General features: G+C 41.3%; 1 protein-coding gene across 3 annotated transcripts in view; it reads left to right on the plus strand.

Annotated features, from left to right (window-relative positions):
* The window catches only part of TAF1B (TATA-box binding protein associated factor, RNA polymerase I subunit B), a 57,633-nt gene extending 43,753 nt beyond the window's left edge, over positions 1-13,880 (plus strand). Inside the window, exons 13-15 of one of the 3 annotated variants that reach the window (XM_070732968.1) lie at positions 6,099-6,169; positions 9,035-9,257; positions 12,912-13,880. In XM_070732968.1, coding sequence (XP_070589069.1) covers positions 6,099-6,169; positions 9,035-9,257; positions 12,912-13,104 — 487 coding nt within the window. In that variant the 3' untranslated portion in view covers positions 13,105-13,880. The remainder of the gene's footprint in view (positions 1-6,098; positions 6,170-9,034; positions 9,258-12,911) is intronic. The other 2 variants (XM_070732969.1, XM_070732970.1) reach the window with 2 other exon arrangements.
* The last annotated feature ends 782 nt before the right edge of the window (positions 13,881-14,662 follow it).

A 14,662-nucleotide genomic window follows, 5' to 3' on the forward strand; every position in this document is an offset into this window, starting at 1 on the left:
TTTTTCAACATTCACATTATATTTATGATTTCCCTTTCATCAGTACATCTTCTGGATATGCATTTCGGTCCTATTTTACATGTGCGTATAAAGACTGGCAAACCTATGGCATGCATGCCACAAGTGGTACATATAGAGTATAAAGACTGCCTGGCAAATCACTATCATTCCCCTACAGATGTTGAAAATATTCCTAATATTGCTTCATGTCTATTTTATCCCAAATTATTTCATGATTTTTATTTTTTATTTTTAATTCAGTTCATTTATTTGGGGGTTCTTTATTGGCCGTTTTCATTGACTTGAAGAACTATGTTTTATTATAATCGAAGTTGTTTTCCATTACCCTGCCTCTTTTAAGCATTGGCTTGTTTAACTAATTCTTGCTCTGATTTTGTTCATTGCAACTTTCTTTATATTGTGTGCTTCATTTCTGCAGCAATCATTAGCTAATATACTGTAGTGTAAGTTCTTCAGAACTGTACAGGTAATATTGCACTACTGTGTCAGGGGTTATCTGGTTCACAATAAAGAGACTGCTTAAACAAACTTTCTGTGAGGTTTATTTGATCAGACTATCACACTGCAGATTACATTGCAGGCCGTAATATTATAGCATTATGGAAGTGGAAGTGATGTGCCGGTGCCTGGAGGCTGTTGGGGTCTGGAGGGGTGTCAACAGACTCAAACTCAACCCTGATAAGATGGAATGGCTGTGGGTTTTGCCTCCCAAGGACAATTCCATCTGTCCGTCCATTACCCTGGGGGGGGTGATCACTGACCCCCTCAGAGAGGGTCCGCAACTTGGGCGTCCTCCTCGATCCACAGCTCACATTAGAGAAACATCTTTCAGCTGTGGCGAGGGGGGCGTTTGCCCAGGTTCATCTGGTGCACCAGTTGCGGCCCTATCTGGACCGGGAGTCACTGCTCACAGTCACTCATGCCCTCATCACCTCAAGGCTTGACTACTGTAATGCTCTCTACATGGGGCTACCTTTGAAAAGTGTTCGGAAACTTCAGATCGTGCAGAATGCAGCTGGGAGAGCAATCATGAGCTTCCCTAAATATGACCATGTTACACCAACACTCCGCAGTCTGCATTGGTTGCCGATCAGTTTCCGGTCACAATTCAAAGTGTTGGTTATGACCTATAAAGCCCTTCATGGCACCGGACCAGATTATCTCAGGGACCGCCTTCTGCCGCACGAATCCCAGCGACCAGTTAGATCCCACAGAATGGGCCTTCTCCGGGTCCCATCGACTAAACAATGTCATTTGGCGGGACCCAGGGGAAGAACCTTCTCTGTGGCGGCCCTGACCCTCTGGAACCAACTCCCCCCAGAGATCAGAATTGCCCCCACCCTCCTTGCCTTTCGCAAGCTCCTTAAAACCCATCTCTGTCGTCAGGCATGGGGGAACTGAGATATGTCCTTCCCCCTAGGCCTATACAATTTATGCATGGTATGTTTGTGTGTATGTTTGGTTCTTTAAATTAGGGTTTTTACAATTATTTTAAATATTAGATTTGATATGTTGTTTCACTATTGTTGTTAGCTGTCCCGAATCTGTGGAGAGGTGCAGCATACAAATGTAATAAATAAATAAATAAATAAATAAATAAATAAATAAATAAATAAATAAATAAATAAATAAATAAATAATTCTAAAAAATTCACAAATTCCTCTCACCACTTATTCTATTCTTTTCTGTTCTGTTCTATTCCTCATCTACAGTGACTCTTGCATTTAGTCATTCCCCCTACTATTCTTTTTCATATTTTCCATTCTCTTCTATGGTATTCTGTACTATAATTTGTTTCAGTCTATTCGAAAGAGCTTGCACGTATTTTTATTTATTTATTTTCTATTTATTGTGTTGGGAAATTATACTGCTACTCCCTTTTCATACAGAGTTATTATTTTATTTTCCTGCAGGCTTTCAACTTTAATTTTAGTTTCTTTTATTTTTTTCCCAATGTTCATTTTCATTCCCAATGTTCATTTCCCCCCCAAGGTCCCCTCTGTATCAACTAATGATCCCACATTTCAAACTCTAATTGTCCTTGTATCCTGCATTAATTTACTTAGTCTTTTTTTAATGCTTATTTATTATACACAATTAAGCAGACATGAGCCATGGTGGTGCAGTGGTTAGAATGCCGACTAATGCCGACTAATTCACTGCCAACTGCCAGGAGTTTGATCCTGACCAGCTCAAGGTTGCCTTCCATCCTTTTGAACATTGAAGTCTTCCATCCTTCTGAAGTCAATAAAATGAGGGCCTAGATTGTTGTGGAAATATGTCGCCTCTGTAAACTGCTCAGAAAGTCCTATATAAAGAGCACTATGAAGGGGTATATAAGTTTAAGTGCCTTTGCTATTGCTGTTAAAGATTACTTTTCCAAGCATATGATCATCAAATACAGTGGTGCCTCGTGATACAAACCCCTCGCCATACGAACAATCCGAGATACGAACCCGGGGTTCAGAAATGTTTTGCCTCTTCTTCCGAACTTTTTCCGTCTTACGAACCCGCCACCCGAACGCCGAACCTGGAAGTTCGGCAAAAGTTCAAGTTCGGGTGGCCGCCGAGAAGCCCCGCCACCTGGCTGTCACCTTTTGAAGCAGCCGGGGGGATTCTCGGCGTTCTCCCGAACGCCAAGCCCGGAACTTCGGCAAAAGTTCGGGTTGGGCGTTCGGGTTCGGGAGGACGCCGAGAAGCCCCCCGACTGTTTCAAAAGATGACAGCCAAGCGGCAGGGCTTCTCGGCGGCCACCCAAACCTGAACTTTTGCCGAACTTCCGGGTTCGGTATTGGGAGAATGCTGAGAAGCGCGGTGGTTTTTTGCGTTCTTTTACATTGTTTCCTATGGGAAACAATGTTTCGTCTTACGAACTTTTCGCCTTACGAACCTCCTCCAGGAACCAATTAGGGGAGTACAGTGGTACCTCTACCTAAGAACGCTTCTTCTTACGAACTTTTCTAGATAAGAACCGGGTGTTCAAGATTTTTTTGCCTCTTCCCAAGAACCATTTTCTACTTACAAACCCGAGCCTCCGAGACTGTAACCGGAAAAGGCAGGGAGAAGCCTCCGTGTGGCCTCTAGGAATCTCCTGGGAGGAAACAGGGCCTCCACCGTCCCTGTGGTTTCCCCAATCGCACACATTATTTGCTTTTACATTGATTCCTATGCGAAAAATTGCTGCTTCTTACAATCTTTTCTACTTACGAACCTGGTCACAGAACGAATTAAGTTCGTAAGTAGAGGTACCACTGTATTTGTATTCATTTTGGAATCTCTGACTTGCCAAAAGCACTTTTGTTTTGTACTTCCTCATTTTGTTCACACCCACTCATTCATTTAATCTAATAAAATAAATATTCTAATATACACAGTTTTTCTTATCTTCTGGAGTTTTACTCTAAACCACAGGCTAGCTATTTCATTCATAATCAAACCTATACTTTTGCTTTCAATTCTGTTTTTACCAACTTTGATCTATAATATCAAGACCATTCAGATCAACATTCTTCCGGTTTCCCTTAGTTTTACAGACACATGTCAAACTGGGTTTCACATATCAAACTGGGTTGTTTTTAATTTCTTCTGTTAATTCATGGTATTTATCATTGAGTCCACTTACCGTATTTTTCGCTCCATAAGACGCAGTTTTTTTCCTCCCAAAGTAGGATGAAAAATCAGCCACGTCTTATGGAGCGAAGATGCAGGCAGGGAGGGGGGGGAGGCGCTGGAGCAGAGGGGGGGGGCGGCGATATACTCATCTGGAGACCGCCGCCTCTGTCGCCGCCTCTCCTCTTCCCAACCCCGAAGAGAGCCGCGCTTTCAGCCTCCGGAAGTGCTGGGCCGGGGGACGCCTCCACCCCGCAGGTTTAGGAGGCGGAGCGGCACCGGAGGAGCGTTGGCGGTTCCGAGCCTTTGGGAAGGCTATGGGAATCGCTTCAGGAGGCGGGGAGGTCTCAGCCAGTCGCTCGCAGCCGGCCGCCGCCTGTGCAAAGTTTGGCTGCGAACTCGGCTGGCTAGCTGCTGCCTGGCCCCCTCCCTCCCGGAGGAGGGTCTCCCTTCGCACCACCAGCGGCGCTCCCCCCACCAGCCAGCCAAGCCCCGCACCCGCCGGAGCCGGCTCTTCGCTCTCCCCCCGCCGCCCGCCGCGTTTGCAGGAGGTGGGGAGGGTCGCCCGCCGCTGCCCCCCTTCCCTCTCTCCGCCCGCCGCTGCGCCTCCTGCTGAGCCCCCTCGGCCCCGCGCAGCGCCTGTCAGAGGAAGCTGCCCTGTCCCGGCCAGGATCCGGGGCCAAGGTCGTCGGGGTTTGAGGGGCCCTAAACCGCCCACAGCAGAAAAACAGAAAAAATAAGGGAGAAAGAAAGAGAGAGAAAGGAAGAGGAGAGATAGAAAGGGGGAGAGAGAAAGAGGGAGAGATAGAGAAGGAGAGAGAGAAAGAGAGAGATACAAAGAGAGTGAGTGAGAGAAGGAGAGATAAGAGAGAGAAAGAAAGAGGGACAGAGAGAAAGAAAGAGGGACAGAGAGAAAGAAAGAGGGACAGAGAGAAAGAAAGAGAGGGACAGAGAAAGAAAGAGGGACAGAGAGAAAGAAAGAGAGGGACAGAGAGAAAGAAAGAGAGGGACAGAGAGAAAGAAAGAGAGGGACAGAGAGAAAGAAAGAGGGAGAGAGAGAAAGAAAGAGAGGGACAGAGAAAGGGAGAGAGAGAAAGAAAGGTAGAGAGAAAGAGGGAGAGATAGAAAGAAAGAGAGAGGGGGGCTTGTTTGTATATTTTCCCAATTCCCCTAGGGCAGTGTTATTGTAATAAATATTTTAGCCTACTTTTTGGCTCAAAATATTTTTTTTTCTATTTTCCTCCTCTAAAAACTAGGTGCGTCTTATCAGCAGGTGCGTCTTATAGAGCGAAAAATACGGTATACTGTACTCTATGTAGGAGTTCCCCAACCTTTTTGGCTTTGCAGACTGGGGAAGAGGAGAATTCTGCATGCACCCGCATGCATGCACAACTCCATTTGTATGAGTGGCAGGCACACGTGCCTGCTGCTTACACAAATGGAACATGCACGCACACGCTCGCACACTGCTGAAGTGAGTGGTGATGTGCGTGCAGTCACACACTGCTTTGGGCAGCCCATTTCTAAAGAGCTCATGGTCTTCAGGAATTCTGGGAGTTGAAGTCCACAAGTCATAGAAGAGCCAACTTTGCCTTCCCCCCGGGGATAGACCCTAAGTACTCGCCTCTATCATCTATCATGGCTTTGGTCAATTAAACTTTCCCCAAATGTTTTCCAGTGATTTGGAAAAGTGTCACCTAATTTCCAAGCTTCCGTTGCATGAGCCTTCATGCAATATTCCCTGTTAACAGTTAAGGCCACTACTGGTCAAGTTGGAACATTTCACATTTGAGGAAAGAATAATGATGCTAAAGAGATAGTGGTAAAGTTAGAAGTCATGTAAAACTCTGTATGTGGAGGCATGGCTTAATGTAACCTCTGTTTGTATCGCAGCTCTCAGAACGTAAGGGAAGGGGGACCTGGATATGGGTTTGAGTGTAACATGACCATTTGGGGATATTTAGCCCTTCATGGCACCAGACCAGATTATCTCTGGGACCGCCTTCTGCCGCACGAATCCCAGCGACCAGTTAGGTCCCACAGAGTGGGCCTTCTCCGGATCCCATCAACTAAACAATGCCGTTTGGCGGGACCCAGGGGAAGAGCCTTCTCTGTGGCGGCCCCGGCCCTCTGGAATCAACTCCCCCCAGAGATTAGAATAGCCCCCACCCTTCCTGCCTTTCGTAAGCTCCTTAAAACCCACCTCTGTCGTCAGGCATGGGGGAACTGAGATATTCTTTCCCCCTAGGCTTCTACAATTTATGTATGGTATGTTTGTATGTATGATTGGTTTTAAAATAAGGGTTTTTAGCTGTTTTAGTATTGGATTGTCGCATGTTGTTTTTACCACTGTTGTTAGCCGCCCCGAGTCTACGGAGAGGGGCGGCATACAAATCCAATAAATAAATAAATAAATAAATATTTAGATGATTCCTCCATGCACCCACAGCTTTTATTTCATTTTTAGGCGTTTATGGCTATGTGAGAGGCCACTATTATATTCAGCCTCTGAAAAGTATGTTGTCCTCAAGAAGAAACGTGAGTATACTTACTGTTATTTCACTTTCCCAAAATCATATTCTTTTTTGTTCAGAGAATGACAGGCCAAAATAACTTGTTTTACAATTTTAAAATCAATTTGATTCATTTGTTTATTTATACGATTTATATGACTGCTTATCTTACATAGGTGACTTACTAGGGTGATTTACCAGAGTCTGTGTGACATTATCAAGATCACAGGAGCAGATCCTTTGCAGCCAGATCACTCGCCTTTCTCTTTCAGAGTAGATAATGTTAAGCATTTCCTGGAACTATATTTTCAGGGATTCCATTCCCAAGTTCTCTTTCCCATTCTGCGCCCTTATAAGAATACCTTAGAAGAGTATCTCCTTTCAGAAAGAAAAAAGTCTAATTTCTCATTTTAACTCAATAGAAAAAAAGGGCCACCCTGATTCTTACACCTCTCCTACTTTGGGAGCTGAGTGGAATAGGATTTCCCCAAGAACTTATCGCTTTGAATGTTGGAAGACGTCAACAACTCTGGCAGCCCTGGTGAAGTTTCCATGTATCATCTGGAATCACAGCCAGAAACTAGGCTTCCAATTGAAATTTTTAGTTGATACTTCCTTGCTGAGGTCTAGTGTGTCAGCCTCAGTATAATTCCTCCATGCACCAAAAAATTACTCTTTTAATTTTACTTTTATTCTTTTCCTCCTCAAGAGAAATATAGTGTTGGCAACAGGTGCACCGATCACTTGGATTTTTCCAATTGTGCCACATATTTTTATGGCTGTTCATGGGAGATTCCTGGCTACTAAGATTTTCCATTTCTAAATAGATTAGCTGTGAGTTAAACTTCCCTCATAGCAGCTATGCAGACCAGGCCTTGAATTTTATTATGTCCCTTTTTTACTAACCTTTTTAGCCTGGCAACTGCTGTTTTGGCTACACGTTTTCTTCTGAGAGTAGTGGTGCAGAAATGTTTGATAATTGGAAGACGCCTTTCTAATACAGTGATACCTTGTCTTACAAACTTAATTGGTTCCGGGACGAGGTTCTTAAGGTGAAAAATTTGTAACACGAAACAATGTTTCCCATAGGAATCAATGGAAAAGCGATTAATGCGTGCAAGCCCAAAATTCACCCCTTTTGCCAGCCAAAGCGCCCGTTTTTGCACTGCTGGGATTCCCCTGAGGCTCCCTTCCATGGGAAATCCCACCTCTGGACTTCTGTGTTTTTGCGATGCTGGGATTTCACTGAGGCTCCCCTTGCTGGGAAACCCCACCTCCGAACTTCCATTGCCAGCGAAGCGCTCGTTTTTGCAATGCTAGGATTCCCCTGCAGCATTGCAAAAACACAGAAGTCCGGAGGTGGGGTTTCCCATGGAGGGGATCCTCAGGGGAATCCCACAGAGCAAAAATGGGTGCTTCGCTGGCAATGGAAGTCCGGAGGCAGGGCATCCCAACGGTGGCGGTGGGTTTGTAAGGTGAAAATAGTTTGTAAGAAGAGGCAAAAAAATCTTAAACCCCGGGTTTGTATCTCGAAAAGTTTGTATGACGAGGCGTTTGTAAGACGAGGTATCACTGTACTTTCTTAAATCCTGAGATTGCAAATGCTCCTTTTGAAGAGTTGGAGCGGGAGGCAAGCGCTGGAAGCACACATAATTTCCTTACTGTCAATTTATATTCTCTTAAATGTCATGGAAAGAGTTTGCCCATCTTTTTTTTTCTTGTAAAACTGGAAGGTTATAACAACAAAGGACCACAAATTTAATAACCAATTAACATTAAACAGCATTCTTGGAAATTCCTGTTTGGCTCCCCCCCCCCCCGCCCCCCATTATATTGCTAAACTATTCTAGTTTGTTGACAGCTCCAGTTATTAGAGCTTTCCATTTCAGATATACGTTAATGCTTGGGTTGAGCTACTGACTGTTCTTTCAATCTGTTCTGAGAATTGAGATGATGGTTCCCCTGGAGATTTTTTTTTTTAGGTAGGGACAGTCCTGGTGTAGACCATTTAGATCCCATTTATTTGTGTTGTATTTTGTTTTTATTGTTTATAATTTTGCTAGCTGCCCGTGGTTGCTTTAGGATCAGATAGTACCTAAATTGAAACCCATAAACAAATGGGACAAAATTAGAAATTGGATCCTTCCTCACTTGCTCCTCTTGAAATTACTTGTGAGGCTCCAAGAATAGAAATTCACAAAGAGGAAATGTATGTCAGCCTTTCTTAAAAGGATGAGATTTTTCCAAATTTGTTTGCATCTACTCAACTATTTGTGTGAATTGACATTAAATTAAAATGCACACTGTTAGTCTTGCAGGTTTTAGTAATGCTTTAACCTCCTCTATCGCTTCTGAATTTTGAGGCAACTTTTACAAAGGAGTTGAACGTGTTATGTTACGGTTGTTTCCTTCATACAATCTGAAATGTTTTGATGTATCTGCTCTCACGTTGATACTGGTGCACTGCGCGCGCATTGCCATTTTTTCTCGTATGTGTCCTCACATCATTTTGCTTCCTGCACCTGCACAGAAGCAAAATCTCATGAGGGGATGCTCTCTTGTGCATGATTTTGGAGATTTTTTTTCTCCTTGTGCATGCGCGGAAGCAAAAAAATTGCCAAAATATCATGCATGTGAGCATCCCCTCACAAGATTTTGCTTCCGCGCATGCGCAGGAAGCAAAGAAAAAAGGCAAAAAATCCAGGAAAAAAGATGGTGTGCACGATGGCCCAGCAAAGACGGTACCAGAATCGTCATGTGCAAATTACGTATTTGACGGGCCATTACCAGAATGGCAGAGTGGACTGTACCGGTAGGAACCCAACAGTGGTGTACCTAAAAAATATTGAATGGTTGTTCTTTGTTATTGTAATATTTTTGGTTTGTACAGAGATGGTAATGGATCTCCAGAGACAGTTTCGTACCCTGACAGGCTGCCCAGAACTCACTGAGAAGCGAAAACCTTCCCTTTTCCAGTTCAACTGGACTGAAGAAGACACAAAAAAGGATTGTTTTCATGGTCATAGTATCGGAGCGTTTTTGCAACAAAAGGGGGATATCTTTACCCCTTTGAACAGGGACTACTGGCTGTGTACAATTAAAAAGCGCAAGAGGTAAACATTTTATTCTTTTGTTGAAAACGTATGTTCTATTTTTAAATGGCTAAATTAAATTGCCTATATATTAGAGCGCCAATATACAAACTGAAGTCCTAATGTGGTTGGTGAGCCAATCGATAGACTGCCAAAAGTTGTGTCAGGCATGAATTTCCAGTTAAACTGACAACATGCTTATAGCACAGGAATCTTTTCAGCACGAATCCCAGCGGCCGATAAGGTCCCACAGAGTTGGCCTTCTCCTGGTCCCGTCGACCAAACAATGTCGTTTGGCGGGCCCCAGGGGAAGAGCCTTCTCTGTGGCGGCCCCGGCCCTCTGGAACCAGCTCCCCCCTGAGATTAGAACGGCCCCCACCCTCCTTGTCTTTCGCAAATTACTTAAGACCCACCTTTGTCGCCAGGCATGGGGGAGTTAAGTCATCCTTTCCCCCTAGGCTATTACAAGTTTGTTTGTTTGTTTGTTTGTTGATTTGGTTTGGTTTGGTTTGGTTTGGTTTGGTTTGGTTTGGTTTGATTTGATTTGATTTGATTTGTATGCCGCCCCTCTCCGTATGGATGGTATGTTTGTGTGTATGTTTGGTTTTTTATAATAAGGGATTTTTAGTTGTTTTTATTAATTGGATTGTTCATGTTGTTTTACCACTGTTGTTAGCCGCCCCAAGTGTGCGGAGAGAGGCGGCATACAAATCCAATAAATAAATAAATAAAATAAATAATGGTTAACACTAATTTGGCTGTTGATAAGGGTCAGTGGAATTCAAGAGAGGTTGAATTATTTGTGGCCACATAAGAGTCTCTAGGCTGATTCCTCTATTGACTCAGGCCTCCAGGTTCTGCCACTTCTCCCATGAAATAATAATAATTTTTAAAATGGCAAATAAGGATTATTATTCATCACATGATCTGAGAGGAATCCTATTAACTATGAGCATTTTAATTAATTTTAGATGTAAATGATACATTTTGGGTTTTATTTTACATTGCTTTTGTTTCATTTTTGTTTTTTATATTTGTATTAGTTATTTATGTATAATTTTATGTAAATATAAATTTATATTTAAGGTTTTTTTTTAAAAAAAAAGTAAACTCCAGTAAGGCTATGGAAACTCCTAGAAGCATTTTCCACATGTATCAGACCAATTAGATTATAAACTTAATAATGATTAGAATAGATGTCTTTGAATTGTCTTGTCTCTTAATATAAATTTGGAAGTCCCAGGGCTCCATATGGCCACAAGATCTATTTTTTAAATACTACAGATGTTAAGTATGTCAAGCAAAAATTGTGGCAAATGATAGGTTTGCGATCGGTTTTCAATGGAAAACCAAACAAAAATGTCATATAAACAATCAAATAGGCTTGAGCATATCTAATAAACTCTGAAAAAATTATGTTGTCCCCATTGAAAATCATAATGTTGTGATGGCATCATTTTGCCTGCTGTGACTTTTAGCTAGCTCAAAATATTGAAAAAACAGTTACTATACCAACTCTTGAGTTTGACAAATTTACAGGGTTGCCTCGTTAAAACAGTACTAGAAAAAGGCCATGCCTGTGATACATATACATGAATATAGTAGGGTGGCTATTGGAAATTATCAGACCAAAATAACTATATCAACCCAATTAGTTATAAAAGTCAGTTTTTAAGGAGAATTGTGTAGTTTCATTTCCTTTAATTTTGCCATTAAAGAGAATGAGAACTTATACTTTCCAGTACCAGAATGAGAATGAAAACTTCTACACAAAAGCAGCTGAATATTGCTAATTATATATTGTATAAACTTTGTGGTTTGCATTTCAAACAACTCCCAATCCACTCCATCTTCTCCCCAGTTTATATGATTATGATTGAGTTGAAGTTATAGTCTCCAACATTTATGTTTCTGGATCCTTATTTAAGTTTCTGCCTCAGTGTGTCAGCAACCTATATGTAGACGGGGACTGTATGACTTTATAGATTTATTTTGAAGGCAAACAATGCAAAAGATTATTGGCTATATCCAGTATCCAGTATTACTCACTTTACTTTTACTCTTCTCACTCATTACCTAAATGTGTCGCAGTTCTGCTTTGGAAAATATATTTTTGGAGGAAAGAACATGATTCTGAAATTATGATTTGTTCTACTGTGGAATGACCTTTATCCAACACAACTATTCTTCGTTGTAGTATCTAAGTACCTTAGTTACAGGACTGTCTCCTGCCTCACGTATCCCAGCAGCTGGTCAGATCCCATAGAGATGGCCTTTTCCAGGTCCCTTCAGCCAACCAATTTCGCCTGGTGGGGCTTATGGGAAGGGCCTCCTCTGTGGCAGCTCCAGTCCTTTGGAATCAACTCCCCCTCCCCCAAGATTCACACTGCTCCCACCCTCTTGGCCTTTTGAAAGGATTTAAAAACACGCCTTTGGGGCCATTGATCATTGACATTCTGCTCTGGCCAAGAGTATGGGATTGGGATGAGTTTAAATATTTGGGATTTTAAGATTTGGGTTTTATGTCTGGAGTTATAATTTTATATCCTGTATTTTGTATTGATTTTATCTTGTAAGCCGCCCTGAGTCCCTTGAAGAAGGATGGCCTAGAAAATTGAATGAATGAATGAGTGCTTTGCAGTAAAGAACATCAGATTATCTATAATAGTTTCATTGAAGGACATCTGGTCTAGAATTATGATTAACCAGATGCATGCAGGAAGCTAATAAACATGGACAGAAAAACAATAGCCCTCTTCCCTGTTGTCTGCAGGTATTTTGGACATCATCATCATCAACAGCTATCATCATCATCATCATCATCATTATTATTATTATTATTATTATTATTATTATTATTATTAATTTAAACTTGTATGCCGCCCTTCTCCAAATACTCGGGGCGGCTCACAGGATACAATACAAAAACAATGTGTATACAAATCTAATTAATGAAAACTATAAGTTAAGATCCCACTATGTTAAAAACAGTCAATCAACTCAGTCATAACCACACATCACATTTAATAGTCATGGGGGTGAGGGGCATGATCTAGCTGCCCCATGTCTGACAACATAAGTGAGTCTTATTATTTATTATTTTATTTTTATTTATTAGATTTGTATGCCTCTTTAAGACTCTTGCGAAAGGCAAGGAGGGTGGGAGCATTGCGAATCTCTGGAGGGAGCTGATTCCAGAGGGCCGGGGCTGCCACAGAGAAGGCTCTTCCCCTAGGCCCTGCCAGACGACATTGTCTGGAGAAGGCCAACTCTGTGGGACCTAATCGGCCGCTGGGATTTGTGCGGCAGAAGGCGGTCCCGTAAGTAATCTGGTCCGATGCCATGTAAGACCTTATAGGTCATCACCAACACTTTGAATTGTGTCCAGAAACCAATCTGCAGCCAATTCCTGTGATTCCAGAAGTTGTACATAGACATTAAAACTAAGAACCAAATATTATCTCATTTTAATTAATTAATCTTGTATGTTATTTATTTGTATTTATATCTTGCTTTTCCTCCAAGGAAATTGACTTGGGGTTTTTCTTTATTTGTAAGCCCACAAGATTATTAGTACAGTATTTGTGATTTGGTCTCCTTTTCTTTTTCTGAACATTTTAATTTTAGATAACATTTGTGTTACTTTTCTTACAACATTATTTCTTTCTTTGTTAGGGCAGGCAGTCCTCTTGGACGGTACAATGAATCCGATTTCCCCCACACCTATCGGTTTGTGCTTGATCTGTTTTCCTTCCTCCTGAGAGTTCAGCCCTATCTCATCCATGAAGAAGTATCTGCAATAGAACATAAACTGTTTCATTCCAAATTGCATATGAAGTCCAGAATTTTCAAAGTTCAAAATAAGTGAAAAGCCATAAGACCAGTGACTATTGCAATGAAGACCTATAGTAACCAAAACTAATCCATGTACGTTTCATGCTGTGTCTCATTAAGTCCATGGAAATCATCAGGTTAAGATGTGTCCTGTTTGCAATTAGTTTTTATATAGGTCAGCTTCAGAAATCAAATGCCAAATCTAACAACCAAGCTTTGTGAAGGGAAAAAAAAATCAGCGATGCATTTGAAAACTACCTCTGTTTTCTCAGGTCTCTCCTGCTTAGCAGTCTTTATTTTGTAAAAGATGAACCAGTTTGTTAAACAAGTGTTTTCTGCAAAATGCATACAATACCGGGAAGACCCCATTTCCTAAACATCCAGTTTGGAAAACTTTTGAGTTTGTGATTCATACAAACTGAGTTTACAAGCTGAATTTGTTGGACGAGTAATATGTTGGACGAGTCTTCGGAGAGGGGCGGCATACAAATCCAAGTAATAAATAATAAATAAAAATAAATGTTTGAACTGAATCTTGCACATCCATTTCTCAGGTAAATTGTGGGAAAGATGAGCTCTGATGACCAAAGTTTGTTTGTTTTCTCCTGTGCAATACCAAAGACGTTGTAAAATGTTCACACGTTTATTTATATTGTATAATACAAACAATATAGATAATGTTTTCTTTATATGCTAATCTGATATATTTTTTAATTGATGTGTATTTATTACTGCAAAAAGTAAAACTTGATATATTGAAATATTACCTTTTTGGAAATTAAAAATAAATTTGAATCGAATAAAACAAAAGGCCATTTGTTACAATGCCTTGTCTCAAAGTGCAGAGGCAGCTTCCGACTTTTCGATCTGATTCTCCAAACAATCTGAGTGTCATTCCCTTCCTAATTCTCTCTTGGATTCTTTTATACTTTTAGAAAGTAGGTTACTTATAAGAACAGCTAAACATGGCCATAACATTGAAAGGTAAAAAATCCCCCCCCCCCCAATTTCGTTTGTCTTGGGGAGGAGAATCAAATCAAATGTGTACTTGAGAGAGGGATATCACACCTCCTAATGATACTTTTGAAGAACTTGGTTTACAAACTGAATGTGAGTGAACAGAGATTGCCAAAGCAGCAAAGGTAATTTTTGGCTGCATCAACAGAAGAGTTGTTTTTTAGTCATAAGAAGTAATCCACTTTGGTCAGATCCCCAGCCCCTGCCCCCTCTATTCCAGATGCCTTGTTTCAAAGAAGATTTTAGATGAAATGGATCGGTGCAGAGAAGGCAGAGGGGATTATCAAAGGACTAAAAACAGAATCCTGTCAAAAGATAAAATAAACTTAGGGTCATATAGGATTAAAGAAAGACGGAGGGGATTCTTCAAACACTGAAAGAATGTTGCACAAAAGAAAATAAAAGACCAGTTCTCTATTATTCTATTGTGTAAGACCTGGAATAAGAATTTAAGTGATAGAAAGGTATATAACCATTGAATTCCAGAATTGAATTGAATTCTTTATTGGCCTAGTGTGATTGGACACACAAGGAATTTGACTCAGTGCATATGCTGTCAGTGTACATAAAAGTCT

The sequence above is a fragment of the Erythrolamprus reginae genome, chromosome 1 (assembly GCF_031021105.1).
Source record: "Erythrolamprus reginae isolate rEryReg1 chromosome 1, rEryReg1.hap1, whole genome shotgun sequence".
In the NCBI taxonomy this organism is placed as follows: Eukaryota; Metazoa; Chordata; class Lepidosauria; order Squamata; family Dipsadidae; genus Erythrolamprus; species Erythrolamprus reginae.